Below are 27,989 nucleotides of genomic sequence, written 5' to 3' on the forward strand. Positions count from 1 at the left end.
ATTGCTGCAAGAGGCTTGAACATTGACAGGGACTCCAAATATCGGACCTCTGATCCTGTTCCCAGACTTGAGTAACCAGGCAGACAGTTTGGAGCAGAACACTCCCATCACTTCCACGCCACTGCTCTGCAGCGGAAGCCGGTTAAAGGAGTGGGCGGTGATCACGGCAGAAGCAGATGTGGGAGAAGAACTGGGTGGAGGAGATGCATAAGTAAAAGGACAGGAGACTGGGTGAAGTGTGATGAGACGGCAGTGAGCCTAGAACAGAAACAAGACAGTACATGATGAGGGCAGGAGGAAGAGTAAAGTCACTGGAGTATAGGACAAAGGGGGGAGAGACAAACAGGAGGAAGGAATGGAGGCGATAGAGTGGAAGGAGAGAAGGAAGAGCTGCGTAAAAGAAAGGGAGTCGGAGCAGAGAGATGAGAAGCAAAAGGAGAGCGGAAGCAAAGAGTCTGACAGGGCGACTGAGTCACCGGGTCTGGGCCAAGTGGTTCGCATTTAATTAAATATAAATTTGCAAACATGTCTCTTACATTACACTGGCTCTGACGCATGAAAACTCAGATGAGACACATGATTCCACAGTAAACGCTCAGCAAGCTCCTCCTCCAACACGTCGGTTACAGCAAACCCACAAAAATAAGACAAGTCAAGGAACGTATGGAAGAGCTCTTCATAAATGAACTTTGCACCATGTTTCTAGAGAACTGTGACACAAAGGCCCGAGGTGACGGCAGCCACTTCGAATTCAGCAGCAGATGCAGTATTTGGGGAAAAAAAATAAACCGTAGCAAGGTTTCTCCTGTTAAACATCCGAAGGCATAAGACAAGCGGCGCTGCTGCCAGGTACAGTAGGCAGATGTGTGCTGTTAGGGGACACGAGCACACGCCAACCGTGGAAGAACAAGCGTGCTCCATGGTGTGTGGGGGGGGGGGTCTGGTGCCTGTAAGACACCACCTATACACTGCCTGTACTAAGAAAGGTGGGGCCTACAGTACATGTTGCCCAACACTCAGGTGTCAGTTAGATCATGCAAAGTAATGACAGTGGTCATAACAGAGAAGTAACGCCACCTAGTGGCTACTTGACGCTGATGCACTACTTGAACATTCAACAGCGGTCTGTTTAAAAGAGTCACCACTACAAAACGAAACCAACAACGAAATCCAGCACAAAAACATTGGTGATGTCACTGGCTCTTAATTTGCCGAACAAAAAACAAAAAAAATATATACAAAACATTTAACTTTTAAAAAGTTCATATCAAGCCTTTTATTTGGTATACGGATATTCATAGATTTATACAGTATATATAGATATATGTATATATGCAACACATGTGCCACTGCAAAGTCACAGACAGGAAAAGAAAAAAATTATACATATTCTGTGCTTAATTTCAAAGTAGTGCTGTGAAGCGCTTTTAATGAATGATGACCAAAACCGGAATGATGAGGTAACTGCCAGGCAGGAAAACAATCACTTTTAATAATATTAATAATAATAATAATAATAATAATAATAATAATAATAATAATAATAATAGTGTACTAAAACAAACTAATCCAATAAGAAACAGAAGTATAGTGGCACCACATGGACCCTTAGTGTTACACAAGAAAAAGGAATAAAGTCTATAACATACAAACAGAGTATGCATACAGACAGACAGTGCATTAACGTACAAACGGGAAGTATATTCAGTCACTCAGGAGAGCAAAAAAACTCTCGGTTGTCGTTATTCTTGTCTGATACACAACAGAATCTCAGGCATGCTCCAGGATATCTAAAAACCTCTCTCACACCCGCACACACTGAAAAGACACAGTCATGTACCACAGCCCCGCGTTACAGGACTCAAACAACACTTGCACAGTTGCTGTGTGTGTGCACACACGCACGCACGCTCACACACGCACACACACACACACACACACACACACGTGCACCACGGCAGGTTGGTAGGTCAGATAGGTTGTCGTTCACCAAGGATCAGCAAGGTGCATTCATGTAAGAATAAGACAAAAAGAGGAAATCACTTGAAGTTCATGAAAAGGAGACAGGATAAAGAATGAGAGGGCAATAAAAGAACAGAAAGTGCTGCACAGATAATGACACAGTGTGTGCGTGAGCGTGTGTTTGTGTGTGTGTGCATGCACGTGTGTATCAATACTACAGGAGCAGGCAGTGCTGAACAGGTCAGGTCAATGAGGGATGTCTGGCTCCCTCATGTGGTCACTCAGAGTCTCTCTGGACCTCTGAGGCGTCAGCCCTACAAATGGGGCACGTCCGGTTGGCCTGAAGACAAAAACATTGAAAAACACAAGGAAAAAAAAAACTCATCCATTTCATCTGTACACACATGGGCCCAAACTGAACTAGCCCTAAACTAATTTTGCAGCGATTTGTGAGTAAATGTTTTGCAATGCTTCCAATGGAGGCTTTGGGCGCTCCCATATGACTCTTAAATCATAAGACTGTGTTATAATTAACACAACAACTTTGTGTTGAGGCACCTCTTAGTATTCTGAGTGGGAAAATGGGACATGTTCCTACGCTTTGGTTTAGAACGCTTTAACAGCCTCAGATGTTTTTCTGCCTTGATAGCTTATATTTGAAATGATATACTTGGCAGATGTGAATATTAATTTTTGTTGTTGTTGTTCATGTTTTCTCCTCCCAAGTTACTATTTAGAATACAAATACAGCATCATAAATTAATGAGCGATAAGTCTTAGAAAACAGAACTCTGTATATGTAATGATAATACTTACCCTCAGCCATTTGTCCACACATTTCCCGTGGAACTCATGGCTACAGGGCAGGACTCGCAGCAGCTGGCGGGACTCAAAATCACTCATGCACACCACACACCTGCAACACACACGTGATCATGAGACAACACAAACGCAAGCAACTTGTTGTTTGCCAGTTACTGGAACAGAGGAAACAATATTTTCCAGAGGCTACCGGGGGGTCAGCTGTTTACTGGCAGGTGTTGTGATATTAAAGTTGATAGTGATAAAAGGGGTGGTGCTCACAGTGTTTGTTCCGACTGATGGTTATTTGGATTGAACCGATACGAAGGAAGCTGTTCAATGTCTCCCTTGGTCAGGCCTCGGAGCTTGGCCTCTCCCAGGCGTTCAGCGAGGTTCAGGAGGGCCTGTACAAAAAGAAGACAACAAGTCAGAGGTCAGTTTCTGCAGCCAGTTCTCACACAAACAGAAGAGTTAAGTTTCTAAAGACAAACCTCATAGTTTTCCACTTCTCCATCATCTACATCCAGCTCTAGACTTATTGCAGGACCTGTCGGCTGGACTGGCAGCATAGATCTACAGAGGGAGAGGTCAACAAAAGTATAGTACAGCGCTTGCATCATTGTATTACTTAGTTATATTTAGTTACTTGACCCCTCTAACTAACTTGTTTGCCATTAAGCAATTGCTGCATTCAAAACTCAAACTTTCATACTTAACTATGAACCACTACAACAATCTTTAACTCCCAATGTTTCATAAATGAGTGACAAATTTGGCTGCCGATAACCTTTTCAGAACTTTCATCAATAAAAGTTTTGCATAATTTATACAGGTCTAATAGAAATAAATTATTTCTTTTTCCCAACTAAGAACATTTAAATGTACAATACGTACATTTAAATGTACAATACGTACATTTAAATGTACAATACGTACAGGAAGTAAGGCAGGAGGCTGGGGTGGTAAGGCGAAGGTGGCAGTGGCTGTTGAGAACGGTACCGTCGCCCAGGGAGACGCCGAGGAATGAAGTTAGGATAGGACTAGAACACAAATTACACCAAATGCATGTGGGGTCATTTACACAATTTCCTGTTTTTACTTGGAGAGTGTGTTTTTATGAACATATTGAATTTGCTCACCACTCCAAAGAACTCCTGTGGCAGCGGGTCATGGGAAAGAAAGTGAAGCTGTGTGGAGTGTGGGGTGAGAGCAGGGTGGGCAGCGGGGGGATAGTGGAGCCCCGCACCCAAGGACAGGTGCTCTCCTAGCAGCTCCACGTCATTCTCTATCCGCTGTAGTGGCTAGAAAACAACAGACAGATGCCGAGGTTACTGGGAGCAATTCAGCAAGCAATTTTATTTTATTTTTGTTTTTATCCATCAAAAAGAATGTACCCTTGCTTCAAGCTGTGATGCATAGTATATTTTAGAACGTGAACTGAGCTATTACACCCTACACTGTTTAAAAGTAAATACAAACTCAAAAGGACATATTGCTTCAACTCATAAAATATGCATCATGTACTTCCATTTTAAAGTGCATTTCCTGCGGCATTTTTTACACATATAGACTTCAGTAAGTTGTGACAGTTTTCTTCCCTACAAATCAAAGTTTTTAAAGAAACAAGCCACCACACAACACATGACTGTCTACTCACAGATCGCGCCTGCTGTGCTGGATAGGGTCCAAACTGTCCAGGCTGAGGCAGGTGAGGTGGGTGGTGAGAAAGGTGCGCTGGGGGATGGGGGAGGTGAGGAGGGGGGAGCAGGAAGGCTGGGTCACTGGACAGCAGCGATGGGAATGGGTAAGGCATGGGTAAGTGTTGTACTGAACAAGTCTGAATGACCTAGCAGAAAAAAGAAAGAACATTACATTTAGAAAGGCATGTTGTACACAGTGTCTCTGCATCTAGGAACAAAGAAAATTCATCAGCAAGAGGAAATGGAAACAGCTGGAATGAATCTCTTACAGAAACACTTACAGGGGGAGGGACGCTGCACACTGGATAGTGTTGTCCACTGAAAACCACCGAGCATGCTGGGATCTGCTGAGGGGCAGAGCGAGGAGGCAGGCTGGGTGGCGCTCCCGGAGGAGACACCGGATACGATACTGGAGCTGATCCCTAAAATGTGGATAATAAAAAAGCCAAGTCTCACTGGCTTGTGTGTGTGTGTCATAAGTTTACTCACTCACTCTGACGTAAGGATGAGCAGCTGTAATTAGAAGATTTCTAATAGTGTTTACAGAAGTAGTTTGCATAAATGTGCAATGTCTTTTCATGTCTTAACTGGTATTATATGCTAAATTTCAACTAATTTTAACATAGCCAGTTAAAAGGTCATTTTCTATTATATTGTATAAGTTAAAAGAACTCATCTTAGTCCTGTAGGCCAAGATCTACGTTTATATACTGTATATTCAGGCAAGTGTCATCAAGCCAAAATTAAAACTGTGTGACCAAAGTCTAAAAACTCTTAATGTAGGGTCCAAAAGATGGAACAATGATGCCCACTGTCCAAATAATGCATCACTCCCTGAAGGACAAAAAGCCCACAAGCCAGACAGGCTTATTAGGACACATTAACCAATGGCTGTTAGACCGTGATTAAAGCTTAAGATATGTACAGGTCCCAAGATCAAACGAACCATAGTAATACATTCAGATTAAATCAGATTAGTCATTCTTTATGTAGATGATTGTGAATAAGAAGAAACCCACAAGCAGCTGTATATAATTTTCTCTTTCCATTGTTTTGTGTCAAACAGTGTGTGTTATTTGTGCATGTATATTGTGAAAAACAGCAAAACCTTTTATAATCTCACTGTCTGTTAATCAGTGCAAACCCTTGTTTGTTATTGTCTGAAACATGATTAAAATTTTTTTTTAAAAATTTACTCTTTTTTTTCCTACTGTACAAATTGTTGCATCAGCTCTTGAACTTGCCTGCTCATGAAGATCTAGCACCACGCTGCTCTGCTGCTGGGATGGGTGTGGGTGTTGTGGATGGGCCGCAGGATGCAGAAGCCGCGGGGAAAGGTTGGGCGACTGATGGAGAGGCCTTGGGGACGGGTTTGGAGGATGATAACCTGGCCGCTCATCTGAGCCGGGCCCCGGCCCTCTGGGAGGCTGCTGGCTATAAGGGGGGTAGCCCTGAAGAGGAGCAGGATGGCGGTAGTTCTCATCCTGGTGGACCGGTGATGGGCCGTGGTGGGAGTGGAGGTGGTGATGATGGTGCGCATTGGGGTGGTGATGGTGGTGGTTGCTGTTGCCATTGAAGTGATGGTTGTTTTGTGCGTGGTGGTGGTGGTGGCGAGTCAGACGGTCTCGTCGGCCACGCTGGCGTCTCATTGGAGGGCTGAGATGAAATAAAGAGGGGAAAACTAAGGAAGAGGCAAAAGGAGCCATGTGGTCACTGATATCCCCATAAACACTGGAGAGTCCACCTGCTGCAAAACATTAATTCTCGCTATACATTCCTGACTAAAAATAAATTGCCTATGTACTCCTAAAGTGCTCAACACAAATGCATATAAATACAGTAATCATATCCCTAAAAGCTTCAAGATATTAAAAATGAATTTATGGCAAATGTACTCAAATATTTTATAGGTCTCGCAATGGAGACAGTACTTAAACCTGTCTGCTCTACATAGACACACATACCTTCGTCGGTTGCGAACAGGTGTGTGGCATCTCTCTGGCATATAGTGTGGATGCTGTCTGCGGCTGGGAGGAAGCTCCCACGGGCGAATGGGAGAGGAAGGAGTAGAGGGAGGGCCAGAGTTTAGATCCAACATGGACTGCTGGGAGAGACGCTGCCTTTTTGGGCTAGGACTGTCCTCCATCTGCACAGAAAACGATGGGGATGAGTGAGAAAAAAAAAGAAGTAGGCAAAAATACTGAGGGAAACAAAGAAAAAGAACTGAAAGAACCAAGAAGAAAGAGCAATGACAAACTGCTGTCAAATCAGGAAACAGCAAAAGGTAACAAAGCAAGCCGCACTCACTTTGTCTCGATCCTCACTGCACACATTATCTGGATGGAAATGTAGCATTCCTCCTGCAGACCAGAAGGAAAACATTATAAGATATGGATAAAGACACATGAACATACAACATCACACGAGCAGCTGACCCTTTGGATTGTATTTTTCCAGTCTGAGACTACACTTCTGGCTAAAAACATGGCGTCCTCTTCATGCAGCCTAATTTAGCTGAACAGCTTCACCCTAGTGCCTCAGAATCCAGATAAGAAAACTGTGCATCTGATGTCTTTATACACAAACAGAATCCCGTGTTCTCACAAAGGGTCAGCCGTCCAAACAGGCTTTTAAATCCCCTGCTTTAAAAAGGCGGCCACAAAGAGCGGATCTCTGGAAGATGTCATGCTGTACTTTTCTCTGGTCCCCACATACAAATCACCCTGTCTGATCTTGAAAGTAAAACCCTGAACATTAGGACACAGACACCTACAATCTAACATAACACATCCAAGAATGTTGTTGTCTTTAACATGCCAGGGCTGGTGTCGCTTAAATCCTAATAATGGATTCTGTCTCCAGTCACCAGCTTGTTGTCACATTCACTTGTCTACCATAATGTATGATCTTAATGTGAAATGACTAATGGGATAATTGATTAGTCGGCTAGAAAAATAATTAACCTGCAACGCTTTTGAAAAATGGTTTATTAATTTAAGTCATTTATCATTGTAAATTATTAAAATGTCAAGATGAGCTATTTCTCTGTTCCAGAGGATTGTGACTTGAATATCTTTTGGACTGTTAATCACACAAAACAACCAATCAAGAAATACCATGACCTTCTGACTGTTTATATTTATTACATCAAGAGCTGTTAAACGATAATATACTGTAGCTTTACCAGACTACGTGGATCTAGGTGTGTGGGGTTATGATGGGGTGCCCCTTAGCAAGGCAGCAAACCATTCCCAGCTCAGCAACAGCAGCTTGGTTATTTTTTATTTATTGTGAGGGAAACGGGCGATACAAAAGAGACTATACAAAGATTAATAGACTATCATAAATAGACATTAAAGATACAAATGAGACTACTGTGTGGAAGTGTTTGAATACTAAAGGCAGAGGGAAAAATCTCTTCACTGAATAAAGCACTAATGCTATAAACATAATCTCAGGAAAACACAATGCTGCCCCAGCTGTTTATCTGTCAGTCCACATGTGCAATCTGGATAGAGCATGTGCACAGAAATTTTAGGAGCTTAAGAAGGATGTCCTTGAACTCCACAGACAAGAGTTTCCTCTAAGCAGTCCCCCAAAAAACCTTTAATCACCAAAAAGAGAAATTCTCCCCCTCATATTTTTGTTTCTCCCTGTATGCCTCCTTCAACCAAACAGCCCCTTCAGCCTCCTCAGAAACAACAGATCTGAAAGTACCCCCCACCCCTTTCTCGTCTTTGCAACGCGACTCCAGAGCCATGTGAAGTCTGCTGATAGTGACAGCTCAAAGACACCCCGCTAGTGGCTGCAGAGAACAGAGGGACAGTCGGTTGACTGACTAGCCCACAGTAGCTCCACCACACTGAGTTAAATCTTTATTCATCCGCCATTCCTTTTTCGTTGGACCTCATGTAGTCCTGTGCCTCTGCTGCTTATGTGTTTGTGCAGAACTAGGTCTGTTAATGCTGATTCACTCAAGAGGCCTTAGGAAAGGGGATAGTGAGCCAGACTGAATGGATTTTTGCTAGCGAGCACAGATGACCTTGTTTCCTTCAAGCAAGGCTGCTAGGGAATACTGACACCATTTCTTTCACAACTGACAGTCAAAAAAGGAACAGAAAAAAACTCAGATGTCATCAAGTAGATGAGTCGAGTCCTTTAACTGAGGTTTCCATAAGAAAAGAAAAAGCAGTCCATTTTACCCAACAGAAGACAACAGTATTAATAAAGACCTGTAAAAGCTGCTTGCACTACTGACACACCGTGGGATGCAACCCTCGCTGCTACTCTGAGGGAGTGAAAGGAAAGAAAACAGATGTCACATTTCTAACACCCCCAAATCCAACACTGACATTTCTTGCATAGTGATAACACAATTTAGTGGCATAAACAAAAAACAAGCATATATGACTATCTATCTATATACACGCACACAAAAAGAGACAGAAGAGACACCAGTTATTAACAAAGAGACACGTGTTGTTGCTAAGAGGAAGCAGCTGACACACACTGACACACACTGACACACACACACTGACACACACACTGACACACACACACTGACACACACACACTGACACACACACACTGACACACACACACTGACACACACACACACACACACACACACACACACACACACACACACACACTCTGCAGTACCTAAATTTGAGGACCGTGTGTTTCTATGTATCCCCTCTGTGTGGGTTATTTTGGGTGTTTGGCAACAGTGGTGCTATTACGACAAAGGACCATTAAAAGGCTGCTTTCATTCATTCGCTGCACTTTTCTGCCTGTGGGGGAATCCAATCTGGTATTACAGAAGGTTTCTCCAGTCAGGAAGCAATGGTCAGCAATGGAACGTTGCTAAACACAAAACAGACTTGTGTTCAAATCAATGAGGGGAAACATTTAGCACTATCATAATGTTTCTTCAAATTACTTTCCCTTCTTAAATGATTATCACTGATCTCTTAGTAAGTTTGAGATTCTATTCTGGGCATGAAACCCCCATTTATACACAGTTTGATCAACACTGGATACATTAAAATGAACCAACGCTATTGTTTATTCTTCACCCATATAAACCATATGAATCTTTAGACTTTATAGTGCACGATAGCTTTTCTAAGACAGCAGTGTTATGCAGTTTGAATTATGTGGACCAAAAAGATAACATTGCTATTAGGAGCTTATAAAGACCAAAGAAACTTTAAGCAAATTCATCTGTCTGTGAGCTTCACAGGAGTAACATAATATGACCTGCAGGTCTTCAGCACCACCATGCTTTGACCATCAGAAGGAAAATTGTACAGTGTTACAGTCCTACTGGGTGCCAGGATAGTGTGCACTGAGTATAAAGTCACACAGGAGCATAAGACCAACATCAGGAACAATGTTTGCTCTATTAGCCTGAGTAAATTGCAATCAAACTCCTAAAGATTCGCCTGTACCAGTATCAGCTGACACGACATACAGTTTGCCTTTCAAGCAACAGCTGGCAGTGAACGCACCAAGCCTTCTAGTTAAACGTCTCGGAGCCTGTTAAGCTGGTAGTGGTCCGCCTGCATCCCTCGGGGTGTATCCTGTGTGAGTGTAATGGTGCATCTAGCCGGGTTGCGGGCCCTGCTTACCGGCCCCTGGGTGCCTGTGAGCTCCGTGCGAGGAGTGGCGCTGCGCCCCTGCAGACAGGTAGCTCCCCTGGGCATGCTGCTGCTGGCTCTCCGGGTAGCTCCGGCCACCGTGGTGTGGCGCCCAGCCGGGGTTGCTCTGCTGCGCGTAGCTCACGCCTCCTCCGCTGGCGCTCATCAGGCTCCCGGTGCCGACCGCGTTGCCGCCGCCGTTGTTCCCGACGCTGCCGCTCATCCCGAAATGATAGAAGCCAGACCGAGACCGCGATCGAGTCCTCGGGGGGTCCATGGCTGGGGGAGAGGAGGGCGGTGGTGGATAGACGTGATGAGGGAGAGATGGACGTCCAGAGACGGGCAGGAACCTCCCTCTTCAGACCGCTTCTCCGAGTGCCTCTATCCAGACAGTTTCCTCTAATGACGACCCGCTGCCGCGAATGCTTTCTGTGTCATTCAAAGCTCTTCTTCTAATGCAATGCGATGAGATACCTGGAAGCAGCGTGATCAGGGAAGCACAGCCCTCATATGTCGCACAAGCACCAGCTGCACTGACTCCGTCCACTCCCCCTGCTCTCTGGAGTGGTCAAATTAATTCAAATCGCCTACTCTGTTTTTACTAACGATGCGCGTATGTACCCAAGTGAAATGCAATAGTTATACCTTGCATACGCTAGAACAAAACTGCTATCACGGTATTTTGTACTGCAAGTTATCAATCAGCGTTTCCAGAACAACGGCGGAGCAACTCTCGGGTTCTCAGGTATTGCCTCTTCGCGGCAGAAGGCTGTCAGATTTCCGTTCGTGAAATAAAGTAACGCTATTGCAACACGTCGCGTTTAAATTGCTCCTAAACGCGAGTCAATTTCTGACACACAATTACAACAACTAACAACAGCAACTTGAGTTGATATCGCTCTGCACCCGAAGCTAACCAGCCAAGTTAAATACTTATATCCCAGCAAAATGGCTAGCTGTCGAGCGTTAGCGAACTAAAGGCACCTAGCCGATAGCTCTAAAGTTATTAGCATACGCTGGTGAATAAATGACTAAACTGCAGCAAGTAGCCTGGCGCGAGTAGTACTGTTACACCCCTTTGCGTTGGTTAACTATACCTGCTCGTTCATTAGCATAATTCCGATTTTCCAGCTAGCCCAAGGCTAACAGGAAGCGGGGTCTAGAGGGAAAACAAGTACAACAGTGCCGACATTACAAGCTAGCTAACGTCACACTGTACCGACGTGAGGCTGGTCGTCAAACCGTGCTACTTGCAGACTATCTCGGACCGCATGCGAAATAAAATCTCTACCTTATCCGTCAAGTAGAGATGGACCGTGTTTGTCCAATTTAAATCCCCTCTCGCGTCCGCTATCGAGTGTTTTCTCTAGTCAGTGGGGAGTGTAGCGAGATCAATCAATGGGAGTTTCACATCACTGCCAAGTCACTTCCAATCGATCGCAGAGAAATGTGTCGCTCCTCACCGAGTGAACCTGCGGTATTACATTGCATATTTCCTAAAGAAATACCTACATTCCGTACAGCACTTGTCCAAGTAAAGTCTGTTTTAAGTATATATGGCCAAAGTGGATTTTTTTGTAGGAGTCAGTTTTCTGAGTCGATTCCTTTTGTCTGACAAGCTGCGGGCAGCTGCTCTGCTTATTAATAATTCAGGAGCTTGAGACCAGAATACTATAAGACGACGCGCTGAGGGCTAAAAGCCGCTACCTGCGTCCAGCCTCGCCAAGAGACGAGCTTTACTGGTTCAGTCTTCGCCGATTACATGAACCTAAACAGCTTTCCTTAAATGTCTCACATTAACCTCTGTCTTTAAAAATAGATTAAAAACATAAAGTAATCATGAGGTTATTAATGCGTACCGTTACTGTACTGCAATATAAAATATCCCTTTACAAAAGCGCATTATAGCAATGTACTTGTTGTCAGATTTAAAAAAAATTAATAACAGAAATCTTTTACTGTAAAACCAGTTCTATTTTAGTACATTATGCATAGGAGTATAAAGACGGTATAAAATGTGGCCCAGCAAGTAAAATACTAACAGATGCACTATTTAGAGATCAAACCAGTTACACTGAGGAGCATCTTCCCTCCATCTATTTATAGGTTTACTTTACCAATAAATAAATCATTCAATAAAAATACAATGACTCACAATCTTTCTGTGTACTACTTATATTTTTTTAAAACACAATTACATTTTATCTTCTTCTGTGGCGTACTCTTTGTTTTGGGGAAAGAAGATTTTCACTTCCAATGTCCAGGTCTACATGAGGATATAAATCCCCACGTTTCATCCCTCCTCTCTTCTTCCACAACTCTGCCTCTTTTCTCTTTCTGCTCCTTCTTCCATTTGCCTCCTCCAATCTCCTCTTTTCTACACGGGGTGCAGATGTCCCATGGTTGTGTAGGGAATACTTAAAAAGGTCTGCAGCATAGGCATCATCTTCAGAGTTGCATTGGGTCTTCACCAAGAGTCCTCCCCGCCTGACTTGAGCCTCCCTCCTGAGCCTCTTAACCTCTCGTCTCTCCTTGCGCCTCACTGGCCACGTCTTCCTCTTGCTAGTTTGGTTGGATGCTTCCTGCTTTGTCCTGCTACTTCCTTGAATTTTATCACCGCTCTCCTCTTTTGATTCAGAAAAGTGATGCTGATCTGATGGAGGCAGAGCTTCAACATTCCCGAGCCCTAAATATACATATATGAATAGTTCAAAATGCATATCATTAGGATTCACTCTGTTCTGACCTTAGTGGTCAGACAAATGTTAAAACCTGTCGTGTTTTTTATGACAGATAAGCTACCACACCTTGCAAAGCTATAATTTAGACCATTTTATGTGGTAATTCTGAGTTCTAGCTTTTTTGTATTTGTATTTTGTACAGCATTTTTGTCCACTATTTAAAAATGTTATTTTATGGTTTAAAACTGTCACTAGATTACTGTAAAAATGAACCTGTGCAAGACTGTACGAGTCATGTTATTCAGTCAGATGACATTAAATTCTAATTCTCTTATTTTAACAAATAGTAAAGACAGTAAAAATAAAGGATGTACAATCAATTTTGTCACCTTTGGCATTCTTCTCAATCTCTGTACGTTGCTGGAGGATGTCCTCCATGTTGTCATAGTAGCAAACATAAGGCAGTGAAGGAAAGGTTCCACTGACCATCCTCTTCTTAGTGCACTCCTGATCAAAACAGCGAGACAGGGAAACAGATGCAAGGAGAGATGGTCAGAAAACTAAAAGGTTATTGAAGGAGAGAGAAAGTATGCATTGCTTTAATTTACCACTTACAAAGCCATAATGTCCCCTTTTAGAGCAGTTGTAACAATGTGCTCTGCCTCTCTTTTGTTTGTAGGTGTGGGCTGTTTGTGGCCTATGGGGCACCTCTGACTGAATCTGAAAAAGGCCAAACTTTGGTTATATTTTATTTGAGCAAAACCCCAAACATAAAAACATGAGCTGTTTACACTGTGAACCTAGACATGGTCTCTGGTTTAGTACAGGTAGTAAGACAAGGAAAGAGCAAGAAATCTTAAAAACTTTAACTCACTGTCAAGTGATATTGTCTCCATGTATCCGGACAGGCCTGAGGAAAGCACAGAAAGCAGAGAAGAAAATTCTTCTTAGAGCAAGAATGCAGAAAAAAGCATTTTTGTTTACAGAGATCGAAGAGCTCACATATGGAACCCACACATACCCGAGGACAGATAAATTCATCAACAAACAATGCTTTTTAGAGTTTCTTCGACGCAGTACAGTCACACAAACAGTAAATAATGCTACTGACACAAATGACCTGACCTGATGTGTAACAGAAAAACTCACATCAGAAAGGTGTCCTGTCATGCAACAGCGCTGGCAGTGTTGGTTCCATAGCGGGGGCAGTCCGCAGAGCAGCCTGGACATTCTCTCTGATCTCTCTGGACAGTCTCTATGACGATGGCCCTGGATCCCACAAAAGATACAAGTGGAGGATTTCTGCAGACATAAAAGTTTTTTTTGTTAAAACATAGTTGGAGACTGTAAAAGATGCAAGAGAGCGAATTTTGTCTTTTCACCTGGTGATAGTAGTATCTGTTGGTAATGTGTCCTGTCCTGTTGCACATCTGACATACAAGAGAACGATCAGGTTCAACCACACTAAGCAAACCTTGTTCTACTGTAGCAATTAAAAAAGGCAACTGTTACGTACGTACGAACCAGAAATGTCAATAAACAGATGGTTGTGTGTTTTTTATGTATGTATTTTATGTTTTATGTATGTATATAACAGATGTGCCAGGAAAAGATAGCGATAAAATATTTCTCTGAATAAATGAGCACATAGTATTTATCAAAAAAGAAGTTACCTTGTCTTTGTCTGACACAGCCCACATATCTTTAACTGATTTTACATTTGGATCTGAAATGAAGAAACAAATCAAACACATTGTTTGTAAACGCTGCTTTTCTAAACTGCAACACATACACAAAAAAATCCCTAAATCTAACATGGATCAGGAATGCGCTGAAGCTAATCTAAATTCTCTTTCCCAGCCAAGCTACCACCTGTGTGAGTAAAAATAAAAGCTGGCTGACAAGTGGTGTTCTCCACCTCAGCTCTGATTCCATGAAATGGTATTGCTTATTGCAGAATCTATTTATTTATTTATAGAAAGGAGATGAAGAGAATATTTCAGCATGCAGTTCATGCATGGAATAAGGGGTGTGCCATTTAGTGGTTTTAAAAGCCGCTTGGTATTCTCATCTCTGTTATTAAATACCTTCATCTCCAGAGTCCTCCTCAGAACTGATCCAGTAGCTCAGATTGAGCTTGATGCTCGAGTCTCCCGGCTGCTCATCTCCTCCCAGGATCATCCATTCCTCGATAAGTTGGTCGCTGTCCTCGTCTTCCTCATCATGTTCCTGTGAAGCCAAGCTGGGGCTACTGTCCTGCAGGCCTGGTCCGCAGCTGACGGAGTAAGCTAAGAGCAGCGGGGGTGACCTTCCTCTGCTGAACCGTGCAACCTGTTGACAGTCACTGTGATATTCCCGATTACTTTCTTCACCCTCTGAACTTTCGTAGTTCTCGACGAAGAATGGTTCATCTTCGGTGTCAACTTCCCGACTACTGACATCTCCGCTGTTTAGGACAGAGTCCATAGTAAACCTGGCGCGGATGCAGGTCAACAGCACCACCCAGCGGCGGCTAGCAGCACTGCTACCACACCGGGTGCTTTTCGCTCAATGTAACTACTAACTAAGCAAAACCTATAATGCTAACTAGCCGGTTAGTGGCCTGTGTTTTCTACATTTGGTTTACATTCAGATATACTTAAATGTGTTTATACGTGGAATAACGTTGATTAGCTGAGTGTAGCCGGGCGTTTACAACTAGCATAAGCGTATATTACGTTAGCTAGTGAACACAGCCAAGTCAAAGAAAGTCTGTAAAGACACTTGCCGGTTTTTTCACTGCACATCCACTTCGAATTCACAAAAATATCAGAACGAATGTTTTCCTCACAGCCACTGCTGCGTCCATGCTTGTTTACTAGCTGAAGCGAGTTACCCGGCGTTTCCGGAAAATGTTGGACAAACATGATGTAACCCTGCGTTACCAAACTCGGACCAGTTCCTTTCCCGGAGGTGCTGAGCGTTCATATACCATTACAATAGTAATGGTAAAATAGCACTAAAACATTCATTTTCCATTCATGTAAACATTCATTTCATATACTTAATTGTTTCTGTGCAGCATATTTACTTGAGAGAAGGTTTCAAAACATAATTTGGCATTTTACTGATCGTAATAAGAGTAGTTAACAAACAAGAGATTAAAATGTATGTGAGCTTTTGCCTGCGCATTGCATCTTTGGCCTAATTATGAAGCCGTGGCTACAAACCTCATACACACTTATAACGACTAGAGGAGGGCACGCGCATCCGTGCACGAGCGCCCAATAAAAAGCGGGGTCGTACTGTCCAGCCCTCAGGTGCTGAAACCACGAGTCCTGTCGCTCTTTGCGGCAAACACAAACGATAGAATCCAACCAGTGTCTGTCCAGAAATCTATGTGTGAAGAGAAATGTCTCATCTTCGAAACTGACTTCATGTTGTACCATCGACCCTCTAAAGTTCAGCAGGACTATAAACTTTTTCAGATTCATACGGCAGTGATGGACGTGCGCTTTGGACAGGTGCCGCTCGGCGTGACGCACAGTAAGTGGCCCCGTTCACCGCTTTCCGCCGTGTGCTTTCGCAGCCCCGCTGTCTAACAGGCGCGTCTCTCGTCCTCCTCGGCGCTCAGGGCTCGGCGGAGTGAACCAGCTCGGCGGAGTCTTCATTAACGGCCGCCCGCTGCCGCACCTGGTGAGGCAGCGCATCGTGGATCTGGCGCAACGCGGCGTGCGTCCCTGCGAGATCTCCCGGCGCCTGCGGGTTAGTCACGGATGCGTCAGTAAAATACTGACCAGGTGCGGTCACTGATTCTGTTTACAGATGGCTACAGATATACTACACGTTTAACAGATTCCTGCATGTGCAAGTTCTCTAACGAAACACACACTAGATAAAATGTTTATAGGACGTTTAGAAATCCATATGTTTTTTAAATTGCCCATTTTTCATGTCATTCCACATTTTTTCATTCTGAAATTGCTTCCATTGAGAGGTAATTTGATTTTAGGACTATGTGCATTATAAACCTGAAAACCATTAAACTATTAAACCTATTGGTCAAGTCCAATAAGCTGACAGGTCACAACATTTTTGATTTAGGTACAATGAAACAGGAAGCATCAGGCCAGGAGTGATCGGAGGCTCCAAGCCCAAAGTGGCCACTCCCAGAGTTGTGCAAATGATCCTGAATCTGAAGCACAGCAACCCCACCATGTTCGCCTGGGAGATCAGAGACCGGCTGCTCCTGGAGCAAGTGTGCGACTACGACAGTGTGCCCAGCATCAGCTCCATCAATAGGTACAGATGACCATGCGCATAGACTGCATCCTTGCTTTACATCACCTAAATGAGTTCTGAGTCATTCTCCCCTGTTTTTACAGGATCATCAGAAACAACGTCCAGTCTGAGTCTTGTAAAGTTGGTGAGATTTTCAGTTTTGACTCTTTCTCTCATGTTTTATGATACTGACCTCTGCCGCTAAAGCTTCACCAGCATCATCTGTTCCCATGGCAGCAGCCAATCCTTCTGAGTCCACCTACTCCATCAGTGGGATTCTGGGAATCACAAAGTGCACCAAACATAAGGAAGGTAATGTGAATGTGAGTGTGATCACAGTCGTTGTGTGTATTGTTGTATTCTGGCATCTGTTTCACTATTTCAATTTGTAATCACAAATCAGATCAAATTGTTACACATCAACAGAGCAGGTAAATGCACAGTGAGTAACAAAATAATGCGCATTTCAGCAACAGACCCTTCCTTTGATTGTCTTTCCTGTAACACTTTATAGACAAAGTGTGAGAAGATTAAACATCTCACGCAGATGTATTTGCAGAGCAGACCCAGATTATGGTGGATTCTCTGAGGAGCCACTCGACGCCACAGACTGATGTGTGGAGCCGGTGGTCCTGTGTTAATATTGTTCTGCCTGGAACAACTTTGTCAGCAGGAGATCCACCCCAACACCCCGGGCGCCTGTCTCATCCCCGCCCCCCCCACCTCCTCAGCCCCTCATTACAGGCCCACTTACACTTACACTCCTCCATCACTGAACCCATTAGATAACATGTGCATGTACACTGGACGGAACACACACGCGCACGTTTTATCATCCCTCTAATTAGAACAAATGAAGATCTCAGCGGGAGGATGAAGGTGGGATGGGAACAGGGGAATGTGGACAGAAGCTGCTTTGTTTTCCAGACGGGGAGGTCTCCTGCCGCGCGCGACCCGACCAGCCGCGTCCCTGCAGCCATGTCTGGGGACGACCTGACACCTGCTTGACCCCCATCTCCAGCCTGACCCTTCACCCCGGCAGGCCGGCCGATCACCACGTAGCTGCGCTCGGTTAGTTTGCATCAAAATACAGTCACTTCCATCTCTTTTGAACTCGGTTTTGATGATTTTGCTATTGTCTGTTTTCAGGTCATTACAACTGAACAAATGTAATGTTGCAAGGTGATCAAATAAAACTTAAATGACACAACTTGTCCTCTGTGGCCTAACAGAGCTTTATTTTACCCTCTCCAAATATCACCCCTGTGGCCATTTCTTCTTAGTCAGTGGCTGAGAGGAAGCATCATTAGGGGCCACATGATGGAAAAGGGGGACGGTGTTTTTTCTCCTTAGTGTGCGTCTCCCCAGCCACCACCCAGGAAGAGGCATTAAAGGAGACGATGGGCGACATCAGCGGGACCATTAGGGTCAAAGAACGCCGCTGAGAAAGACATCTGTGGCCGACTGTGGGCATCAGTCTGCAGCAGACACACAGTGTTAAATGTGTTCACTCAGTGTATGTACAGAGCACAAGGACAAGTGCACAAGTTCAAGAATATCATCAACAGGATGCTGTAAAATCACAACAGGAAAGACATTAAGTCATGTTTGTGTTCTGTTGTCAAATGAATGTGGCTCTAACACGTCGGTGCTCGTGGTTCACTGTTAACGTCACTGTGGAGCTGGACGTTACGCCAGTGGTACAACAGCGCCGTGTTGATGGAAGGGCGATGCAGGCACACAATAACCCAAACACCATAAAATATTCACAGCTTCCTGATACAAGAGGGAAAACGCGAGCGTCTCTCTCTCTTTGGGAAGCTGACATTTTTCCGCCACCGCTGCAGCACCAGCTCAGCAAACACCAGCTAGATCTCCTTTAAGCCGTGTCCACGAGAGGAACAGTGACTTTGTGGATCTTCTGTTTTGTGCTTCTGTTACACTGAGCATTTATTAACCCAGAGCCGTCACACGCGGTTGTTATTCCACTTTATAAAACATTGACCCTCATGTAAAATGCAGAACCAGGCGTTTTATAACCTGCATCTTTTAATGTTAAATGCCATTTTGCATTCATAATTTCCACATTCAATACTTTACATCTGTATGTTCTAAATGTGTGTATTCCGATTTTACTGTCGTATTAATTTGTCACTTTCAATGACGTCTGTATTTTTATGGGACATCTCCTGGCACTCAGCCCTCAGGATCTCTCCTTCTCCTCATGGTTTTGTCACTCATTGAACTTTAGAGCCAAACACTTGCTGAATTTCATCCATGTTTATGAACACATAGGATATTGTCAGTGGACACTTTTCCCACATGTTCACTCGAGCCATTTGCTAAATCCAACAGCTACTTCAGTCGGATTCAGTGTTTGCATGTATCTAATGATGCACTTCGCTGCTTGTGAATGTGTCACATAAAGCTGCATTGCCTGAGTTTATATCTAAGTGCAAAGTACAACAGCAAGGACCTCTGTTTTATACTAACTACTTCCTTCTTAATAAATCACTGCGGAACTTCCTCATTTCCAGACTGAGACTGAAGGAAAGAGGGAGAGAAGGTAGTCGACTCAAAAAGAAGGAGACCAGACGACCACCAGACCATGTCTGTGCACCCCAGGGTCGTCCACAAGAGGAGGGGAACCATCACGGCGCTGCCGCTCTACTACTCTGGACATCTGCTGAAGAAAAACTCCAAAGAGAAGGTGAAATAAAAAGATACAATGTTACACTAGCGGTGCTATATTATGAGTTCTTATGTAAGCATGAACAGGATGTAATTGGTTGAATAATGAGTGAAGACATTTATGAATTAGGAATTTATCAATTCCAGGATTTCAAGAAATACTACGGAGAGCTTCGTGGAACCACGCTGTTCCTGTACAAAGATGACACACAGGACACAGTGAGCAACACTTGCTTCTACTGAAAGTTGATCATCCTGATTTGCAGATGATAAAACGTGTGCGTTCATCATCAGTACACAGAGAAGCTGGACCTGGAGCAGCTGAAGTCCATGGAGCTGGATCCCCCCTTCCAGAAGAAGGCGCCGCCCATCATCACGCTGGCCCTGAACACAGGGGAGGTGCAGTTAAAGGTGCTGCTCTGAAAGATGCTCCTCTACTCGTAACATGGCAGCATTCCTTCATTTAGATAATAAATAACAACTCTCTGTCTGTGTAGATAGAGAATGCCGACAAAGGAGAAGAGTGGAGGGGCTTCATCCTGACTGTGGTCAAAGTAAGTTAGCAATAACAAACTGACTGACTGGTTAGTTATGAGTCTTTCATTGCTGTGTTTGTATGATTAATGTCCTTCAGCGCTTCATTCAGGATTCTCACAACAAAATGCTTGTGTAGTCATAATATACAATCACACCTGACTGTTGAGTCCTGACTGAGCTCCTCCTCCCTCAGGTGCAGAGGAAAGAACACTTGTCCTCGTCCATGTTTATGTAACTAAAAATGATTATGGCACTAAAAATGTCAAGACCAAAAAACTAATATTTCCTGGTTAATTATTTGTAGGAGAAAGTCAACTTATAGGTTCATGGTGACTTATTAATGGGAAAGACAAAGGAAAAAGGAGATTAAGATGTATTTGAAGATATTTTTATTATCCTTCATCAGCCATTAAACGAGGACTTCCCTCTTCTTAGTTTACGACGTTTAAATCAAAAGTCTGTGTTTCGCAGCATGACTGCGTTAGTAATAACAGTGGGTGAAGGACATCGTCTCTGTGTAGAAGCAGATTCCCACCAAGCTGCAGCTGCTGCCTGGCCAGATGCTGCAGCTGCAGGAGACACTGACTCTGGAGAAGAGGAGAACGGCCCCGGCGCCGCACCCGCCCCTCCCGCCGCGGCCGCGTTTCCTACGGGACTCGAACGCGTCACCACTCAACGAGCCCAACGTGCCCCAGTGAGTCGACCGACGTGAAGAGTGAGGCGAACAGTGCTCTGCCCTCGCTCCCGGTCTGCACCTTTCGCTCTCTTCTTTCATGCGTGCAGGTGTTTCTTCAACGTCACGCGGCAGGAGGCTGAGCAGATGCTGGAGTCGAACCCCGAGCACGGAAGCATCATCATCCGCCCGTCCACCCTGCCCAACAACTATGCCCTGACCCTCAGGCAACAGATGCCCAGGTCTGATGAGAATGTGCCACTAATTACAGATGTTTGGATGAAGGGACAGTCTGCAGTTAGCAAATAATCCTCTGTGTTCCAGTGGGTCTGTCATGAAAAACTACAGAGTGACCGACACAAACTCAGGGTTTGTCATTGAACTGGACAAGGCTGTAAGTCCCACTTATGTTTTATATACGTTTTACTATATATGTTTTATTAGCACCACTGTTAACACCCCCACCCCCATGTTTCTTGCCTCCAGGTCACAGTCTCCTCCTTGAATGAGGTGCTTCAGTACTTCCTTGAGAAGACAGAATACCGGCTCCAACCCTACACAGGGTCTCAGCACTACGACACGCTCATCGGTGAAAAGTCCACCGCGTTTGCTATCTGTGCTGCCAGACACACGCTCGCAGCTCCTCACAAAGACTTTCTTTGTGTTCAGAGGTGTCGCCTCCTCCAAAGTGTGTGAGCGTCCCCTCGTCGACCCCTAAAACGACACCCAGGGTTAACGTGGCGCCTGCGCTGCAGTCGCTGAACAAGCAGGAGCCGTCTCCTGCAGCCGAGTCAGAGGAGGGGGAATACATGGTTCCCGATCACGACGGGACAGATAATCACGGTCTAAATCACAGTGAGAACAAGTGACTCATCTTATGTTTGGAAATCAGGTCACTAGATCAAAAAAGTCCCTAAATTTGTCATCTAATAGATGATTTTGGTAGCAATCACCATTGTTTGGGTTCTGGTTGATGAGTAATCTTAGTTTTCTTTCAGATTTTACCTGAGGTGTGTGCTCCCTCTACTCTAGGTCATTTCGATGGGGAGCTTCGGCAAGTGTTGAAACTACGGAGGGAAAACACGTACACAGCAACTGATGAAGACAAAGTCTGAGGAAGCCACTCATGCACAGCGGAGTTGGGGACTGTGAATCCGATAAGGAGTCTGGGGGTCGATAAGGATGGACGCACGCACGCATGCATGCACACATTTTCCATTGGACATGGGCTGTTCAACTGTGTGAATTAAACATTTTAATTCACATCAAATGGATGAAAAATGTAAACTGCTAAACACATTCTGTATGTTAGCTTCTGCATTAAAATGACAACAGACAGGATGATAGTCCTTTATTTTTCACACTTAGAAGTAAGCCAACATAATAGTTTCTAATATTATAATCAGATTTTTTTTTATAAGTTACCCATTAAGATCTCTTTTCTTATTTTTCATCAATGTCATGGATCAAGTTATAGGTTTAAAGTTTAAGAATCATTCATCACTCCATAAAGACAGCAAGACTGAAAAATATCCAATAAAAACAAAAACAAAGCCTCGCTCCCTCTTCACTGTAGTGTTTCAGAGTACTTGTTTTCTTCACATTCATGCCTTCAACTTGTTTCACATTACTTACATTACTCTCTTGTAGCAGCCTTTGCATGAAGAAAACAAATAAAATACCTGCAACGACACCTCAGGATTTAGAAAATAAAACTGAATAAATTAACAAGGTTGCTCCCCAGTGAAGACTAGCCTCCACTGCTTGTGTTGTGACATTACTTCTCGGTGAGTGACAGCTGCAGGATCCTCTCCAGCTCCTCCTCTTCCTCCTTTCGCTTCCTTCCAACACAAATCAGAAATAAAGCTTCATCATCAAGCATCACTGACAATGTGATCACTTTTTAGTCAAAAAAAAAAAACACATGGTGATGTGAGCCTGTTCATATTCCTTGCCCTCACCTGTCTATCTCCTCCTGCTCCCTGCATGAAAGCTCCATGGCAATACGCAACTGCTCGTCAAAGCTCGTTGCTACACCAAACTGTCCCGATAGCCTCGGATCGGCCACTGTGCTGTATAAGACCGGGGAATTGGCAGAGGGGTCTGACGGGGAGACTGAGGAGGGCAGGCTTGGATCTGCGGTGTCATCGCCCTCTCTGCTGGCCAGTGAGATGGACAGTGACTCCTGGATGGCCCTGAGAAAACAACAAAGCAGACTGGCTAATAGGAATTGAACGACTGGATTATTAAACAAAGATGTGCTTTTTAACAGGGCAGCTTCACCGCTTGGCTTCATTATAGGGAGTCGCTGCTCCCAAGAGAGGAAGCTAATCACTGATCTGCTTTTAGAGATGTTTAATTAAATGTCTTTAGAAGCCGGAGATTTCCTCTTAAATGGGACCAAGTCAAACTGTACGTTAGTTACACAGTAACTACAAACTTTTCCATTTAGAAAATATTGCTCGCTATTCTTGTAGTTATATTAAGCCATGCAAAGATAAGTTAAGGTTAAATTAATTGTTTCAACAGATGTAGAAGGAATGAATACAAATATTTAAATGCTTCTCTGCACACAGCTTAATTTAAATAACTGATCAACTTATTGAACAAGAAAACTCACCTCTCTAGCTGAGAGTCTTCCTCATACAGTGGAGACTGGGGCACCGGGCGGCTGTTGGTCAAGGCCTCCCAGATCGTCACCTGAAAACAAGACGTAAATGAGGCAAGTCGAACAAGCTGTAAGAGAAATAAAACTCTTCAATCAGTGCCATTCAATGACCAGTACAGCCGTCTACTGTAAGTCAGTTCCTGAAGGCAGGTAAGAAAACTAAACCTATAGAGAGGGACTATGTAAACCTTGTTTGCTCTGACCTGGTCGCTCTCTGTTCCGGCGTCCAGCAGACTCTGCTGGATGGCGAACTGCAGCAGGTTGTCATCTTCATCCCTCATGGGTTCGCTGCGGCCCGGACCGAGAGTGGTGTAGTCGGGTGGGGGCTCAAACACGGAGGGGTCCACCTCACAGTGGAAGGGAGGGGGAGACACACCTGGGAGAAGATGCAATGATGCAATGATGCTGCTGTAACCAAAAATGTCATCACTAGAATAGTTGTAGTCGTTGCCCGACAGATGGATTTGTGCCATGACACTGGAATATCATTACTTCAAGGCCTTGTGTTGTTGTAAACATTTTTTTCAAAGACGTAGCTGATCCAAAATAAACAATAACTTGACCTTGTTTCATTGTTAATTGTGTTTGTGTGATCCTGTATTTACCAGCTTCTTCAGAGCTCTCTGGTTTGTGAACCGTCACAGAGCTGACTGCCTCGTCACAGCCACAGAGGTTACTGAATGTCACTCTGGCATTCAGCACATGAAACAGGGGAATCTCTGGAACACAGCAAGTTGGAATCACACACGTAGCACGAGGGGCGTTCATGTAATATATGCTGTAAAGTGAACGATCGCACCCACCTATCTTGACAGGGAAGCCTGGAGGCAGGCGCAGGGTAATGAAGTCTCGCAGCTTGGCAAAATGAGCATTGGAGATGGCCATGAGGTCGATGATGGGCGTCACTTGCTCTGCCAGAGAGAGAGGGTGGGTCTCACTCAACCATAGGGTTGCCTTAAACCTGGAGGAGGCAGAAAAAAAAAACATACTGCTTTAAAATGTACTCGACCTGTAAATATAGACAGTGAAAATGTCCTATCAGAGCTGCTGATGTGGTGTGAACTGTGCTAGCAGGTCCCTACCACACCTCTGGACTTTGCTGGTCAGCTCGACAGGACGTCCGATGTCTCGTCCGTTCAGGTTGAACTCCGGGTTGAAGTATTCCTCAGCAGTGATGGCTGTGGGGTTGTGAGGACTGGCGCACTGGGACACATTACTCTGGCAGGAATCCAGAGAGAGACAGCAGTAAGGGATGTTGCTCTTCAGAGAGTTGCAGCCGGCGCAGGTGATGTGTGAGGATGTGATGCAGAAAGACTGTGAAGAATCTCACCCCATTATGAGCTGTGTGTTGTTCAGCTATTCCCAGAAAGGACTGCAGTGGAGTCTTTGAGCCTAAGTGGGAATAATAACGAGAGAAAACCATCGCCCACTGCAAAGTACTGCTATTTTAGCTGTAAATGGTATTAACGGATCAGCAATGGGAGTGTGTGTGTGTGTGTGTGTGTGTGTGTGTGTGTGTGTGTGTGTGTGTGTGTGTGTGTGTGTGTGTGTGTGTGTGTGTGTGTGTGTGATCAATCACCTTTGCTTCTCGATTTGTCCTGGTCCGATAGATGTTCTGTCCTTGACCGAGTCACTAGCTCTACATTGGTAGCACTGTAAACCTGCAGACAGTTTTACTTTAATTTCATGAGTGGTGTCATTGTATTCAGTCTACAAACACATCGCTATGTAAATTCAGTTACTTCAGTGACTCAACTTAAGAATACTGATGCTCTGCTGTCCCTTACCTTGGCTTCATAGCCACTGACCACCTCGCTTTTCTCAGATCGCCAGCCCCAGATCCCCGACTTGTTTCTATAACAGCACAGGCAGAGAGTAGAGGCTTGACACTGAGGTTATCTGTGTGTATATTATCAGTTGTGGAGAAATAATGTAGAGTATAATCATCACCACACAGAAACAGAATGATATGTGCAGCTTTAGCTTTGCTTGTTAGGACGCTCTACCATACAAGGTGCTTGATTGTGGAGGTACTATGTGACAAAGTTGTGAAGGTCAACAGCGCTGATGTTTTTGTAGTCAAGTAATTAGATGTTCTCTGATTTACCACATCAAATTTCCAGGAAGACTTACATTAGACAACCTCTCAGAATTAAACCAGACAACAAAACAACAACTTAGCAAAACCCCAATTTAAAAATAAACTATAAACTCCAATATCTGGACTGATCACAAGTACAACTAAGTCAAGTGTGTTGCTGTTACCGTTCAAAGGCAATGTTGCGTGTGTTGAGGTGCGTTGAGACGATGGGCGACGTCAGTCTCTGGGCGGTGTTCTCCTGCGATGGCTGCATGGCTGCCAGGAGCGAGGGTGCATCACGAGGCGACAGCACAAGAGGTTCCGTGTACACAACCTGCTTCTCGTGGTCCACCTCCATGACCAGAGCCCCATCATCTAGAAAAGGAACAGACGGGTGAAACGCTGGGCAGAGGACATGCCAACTTAAACTGAAGTCCAGCTAGACATAAAAGAAATACACACAAAAAATATCAAGCATACGAACCTCCACCTTTGAAGATATAACTGCGCCGTCCTTTCAGCCAGGTCATGTGTTCGAATCCCAGGAGAGTGGTGTCTACACGTAGGCACGAGCCGCTCTTCCACACTCTGTAGACATCACTGGGACACACCTTTGACACCAGTGGAACTGAAAGAAAGATCGCAGTGGTAGCAAAAGGCTGGTGTCAGAGAGAGGCACTTTACAAAAAGGCAAAAGGAGAAAGGAAGTAACTCATGAGTAGCTCGTTCGACCATATGTGTTTTAAAAGGATGCTGCGGCTGAGGGAGCTGTCCAGCAGCTGTGGTGCTGAAACTGACCTCTGACCGAACACACTCACCCCAACTGGTGAACTCCCACTTCATCTCCACGTAGAAGTCCCGTGCCTGGATGAGACCAAAGAGCCACCAAGTGAAGACTAACGAATATGATGCGTTGACAGAACTAAAAAGGCCATCTTTAACACGGGTTAAAGTTCATTGATCGTCTACCTGTCTTAGTTTGCTGAGCAGCTCCGGGATGCCCGCCAGCCTCTCGGTTGCACGTTTAAAGTCTCTGTACTGAAGCACCAGCTGCACCAGCTCAGGGTCTCCAGTGCTCACCGCCTCCTGCAAGACTGAAACATAAACCCATGGATGGTGCTGCTTCACTCGGACCCCACAATGGAACCGAGCGCCGACGCAGCACACTCACTGGTCCAGCCCTGCGCGTTGCAGTGCGTCGGGTCCGCCGAGTGTCTGAGCAGCACCCGGGTGGACTCCAGGTGGCCCAGGCACACGGCCAGCTCCAGCGGGGTGCGCCCTCTGGGATCCAGGCGCTCCACATCCTGCTGCAGGAACCAACGCACGGGCAGCAGCATCAGCGCAATGCAGTGCCACACAACAAACGCATCCGCGAAAGAGAGAGGAAAACACACACACACACACACACACACACACACAGCAGCCACGAAATAAAGCTCCTCGCTCACCTCTTTCTTGTGCAGCTCCCGATCCAGCTCCAGATACTGATTGTTCCAGACGAGGAAATGCAGAGGGAACGCGTCTTGAGCCATGCTTGTAGTAAAGCTATAGGTGGATTAAGAGTTCTCCGGGCGGCGGACTGCGGTGACTGCCTAGCAGCGACTTCGGCACAGCTGGTTAGCTTGTTAGCTTAGTTACCAGGAGAAAACGGGTAAACGTTGAGAGCCAGAGGTCAGTCGCCAAAGTAAATCTACCCGAGTCGCTAACGTTCAGCGGCAGACGAAGTACAATATTGTGCGTGCCTATTTAAATTAGTGGGCTGAGTTAGCTCGTCTAACTCAGCCCACTAATTTGATGTATCCAGTAACTGTTACTGACAACTAGCTGAGCTAACGCTAGCTAACTGGCTAGTAACAACATTGTTTCCTACTCCTCTGGGCACCAGCGTTCCATCGCGCGCAACGCAGCGAGTGATCTACCTCGGCGAACGTTCACAATGAGGTCCGTTCATCCTTCCCACGGTGGGTGTGCACTCTGGGGGGAAAATCCGAGTTCAATCTCCGGCTGATAAAGTTAGCTAGCTTAGCTAGCCGCCTTCGCCGCTGCAGCAGCAGCACCCTGTTTACATCGCACGGTTTTTTTTAACGGGCTGTCAATATAAACGCCGATTCGGCCTTGATTCCCGTTTTACATCCAGGCCACTCGAGTTGGACGCGTCCGATGGCGGTGACAGCTGCTGCAGAGGACCCGCTCCTGCTCCCGCGACCGTCTGAGCACCTGTCAAAAGTCTGCTGGCTTCTAAAACGGCCGGAGCTTTATTTATTTCATTCGCCGTCGCCTTATTTCCAGGTCGT

General features: G+C 44.8%; 5 protein-coding genes across 7 annotated transcripts; 2 read left to right on the forward strand and 3 right to left on the reverse strand.

The window, feature by feature from the left end:
• Window positions 1–1,261: 1,261 nt before the first annotated feature.
• On the reverse strand, window positions 1,262–11,536 carry LOC114864563 (E3 ubiquitin-protein ligase RNF38-like). Of its 2 annotated transcripts, XM_029165443.2 has the most exons (13): window positions 11,397–11,536; window positions 10,097–10,579; window positions 6,771–6,823; window positions 6,428–6,609; window positions 5,708–6,119; window positions 4,745–4,885; window positions 4,421–4,609; window positions 3,903–4,064; window positions 3,700–3,803; window positions 3,255–3,336; window positions 3,046–3,167; window positions 2,779–2,878; window positions 1,262–2,302 (listed from the first exon to the last, which is right to left on the reverse strand). In XM_029165443.2, exons 2-13 carry the CDS (start codon window positions 10,380–10,382, stop codon window positions 2,240–2,242), a joined length of 1,896 nt encoding a protein of 631 aa, XP_029021276.1. In that variant the 5' UTR covers window positions 10,383–10,579; window positions 11,397–11,536; the 3' UTR covers window positions 1,262–2,239. The 2 variants fall into 2 exon arrangements, with proteins under 2 accessions (XP_029021276.1, XP_029021277.1); XM_029165444.3 differs by lacking the exon at window positions 10,097–10,579 and having other exon boundaries at window positions 11,397–11,492.
• Window positions 11,537–12,262: 726 nt separating this feature from the next.
• Window positions 12,263–15,645, reverse strand: LOC114865021 (zinc finger CCHC domain-containing protein 7-like). The gene is made up of 8 exons (XM_029166033.3): window positions 14,874–15,645; window positions 14,460–14,512; window positions 14,169–14,216; window positions 13,936–14,088; window positions 13,661–13,696; window positions 13,402–13,506; window positions 13,176–13,293; window positions 12,263–12,791 (listed from the first exon to the last, which is right to left on the reverse strand). Exons 1-8 carry the CDS (start codon window positions 15,250–15,252, stop codon window positions 12,307–12,309), a joined length of 1,377 nt encoding a protein of 458 aa, XP_029021866.1. The 5' UTR covers window positions 15,253–15,645; the 3' UTR covers window positions 12,263–12,306.
• A 111-nt stretch (window positions 15,646–15,756) lies between these two features.
• Window positions 15,757–18,254, forward strand: LOC114864040 (paired box protein Pax-1-like). Of its 2 annotated transcripts, none has more exons than XM_029164640.3 (7): window positions 15,757–16,311; window positions 16,400–16,565; window positions 16,870–17,067; window positions 17,151–17,191; window positions 17,284–17,358; window positions 17,974–18,117; window positions 18,196–18,254. In XM_029164640.3, the coding sequence occupies exons 1-7, from the start codon at window positions 16,164–16,166 to the stop codon at window positions 18,207–18,209; spliced, it is 786 nt and encodes a 261-aa protein (XP_029020473.1). In that variant the 5' UTR covers window positions 15,757–16,163; the 3' UTR covers window positions 18,210–18,254. The 2 variants fall into 2 exon arrangements, with proteins under 2 accessions (XP_029020473.1, XP_055368376.1); XM_055512401.1 differs by having other exon boundaries at window positions 17,287–17,358.
• A 1,336-nt stretch (window positions 18,255–19,590) lies between these two features.
• LOC114864038 (signal-transducing adaptor protein 1-like) lies at window positions 19,591–22,505 on the forward strand. Its single transcript, XM_029164635.3, has 10 exons — window positions 19,591–19,756; window positions 19,885–19,956; window positions 20,032–20,148; window positions 20,235–20,291; window positions 20,796–20,968; window positions 21,058–21,189; window positions 21,272–21,341; window positions 21,434–21,536; window positions 21,617–21,802; window positions 21,980–22,505. The coding sequence occupies exons 1-10, from the start codon at window positions 19,655–19,657 to the stop codon at window positions 22,060–22,062; spliced, it is 1,095 nt and encodes a 364-aa protein (XP_029020468.1). The 5' UTR covers window positions 19,591–19,654; the 3' UTR covers window positions 22,063–22,505.
• ankrd13d (ankyrin repeat domain 13 family, member D) lies at window positions 22,284–27,980 on the reverse strand. The gene is made up of 17 exons (XM_029164634.3): window positions 27,615–27,980; window positions 27,144–27,324; window positions 26,867–27,002; window positions 26,665–26,789; window positions 26,514–26,559; window positions 26,180–26,323; window positions 25,881–26,070; window positions 25,403–25,469; window positions 25,195–25,276; window positions 24,946–25,007; window positions 24,703–24,833; window positions 24,419–24,576; window positions 24,221–24,334; window positions 23,819–23,991; window positions 23,568–23,647; window positions 22,909–23,142; window positions 22,284–22,788 (listed from the first exon to the last, which is right to left on the reverse strand). The coding sequence occupies exons 2-17, from the start codon at window positions 27,225–27,227 to the stop codon at window positions 22,725–22,727; spliced, it is 1,890 nt and encodes a 629-aa protein (XP_029020467.1). The 5' UTR covers window positions 27,228–27,324; window positions 27,615–27,980; the 3' UTR covers window positions 22,284–22,724.
• Window positions 27,981–27,989: the final 9 nt, after the last annotated feature.

This window comes from Betta splendens, chromosome 10, assembly GCF_900634795.4.
Source record: "Betta splendens chromosome 10, fBetSpl5.4, whole genome shotgun sequence".
Lineage (NCBI taxonomy): Eukaryota > Metazoa > Chordata > Actinopteri > Anabantiformes > Osphronemidae > Betta > Betta splendens.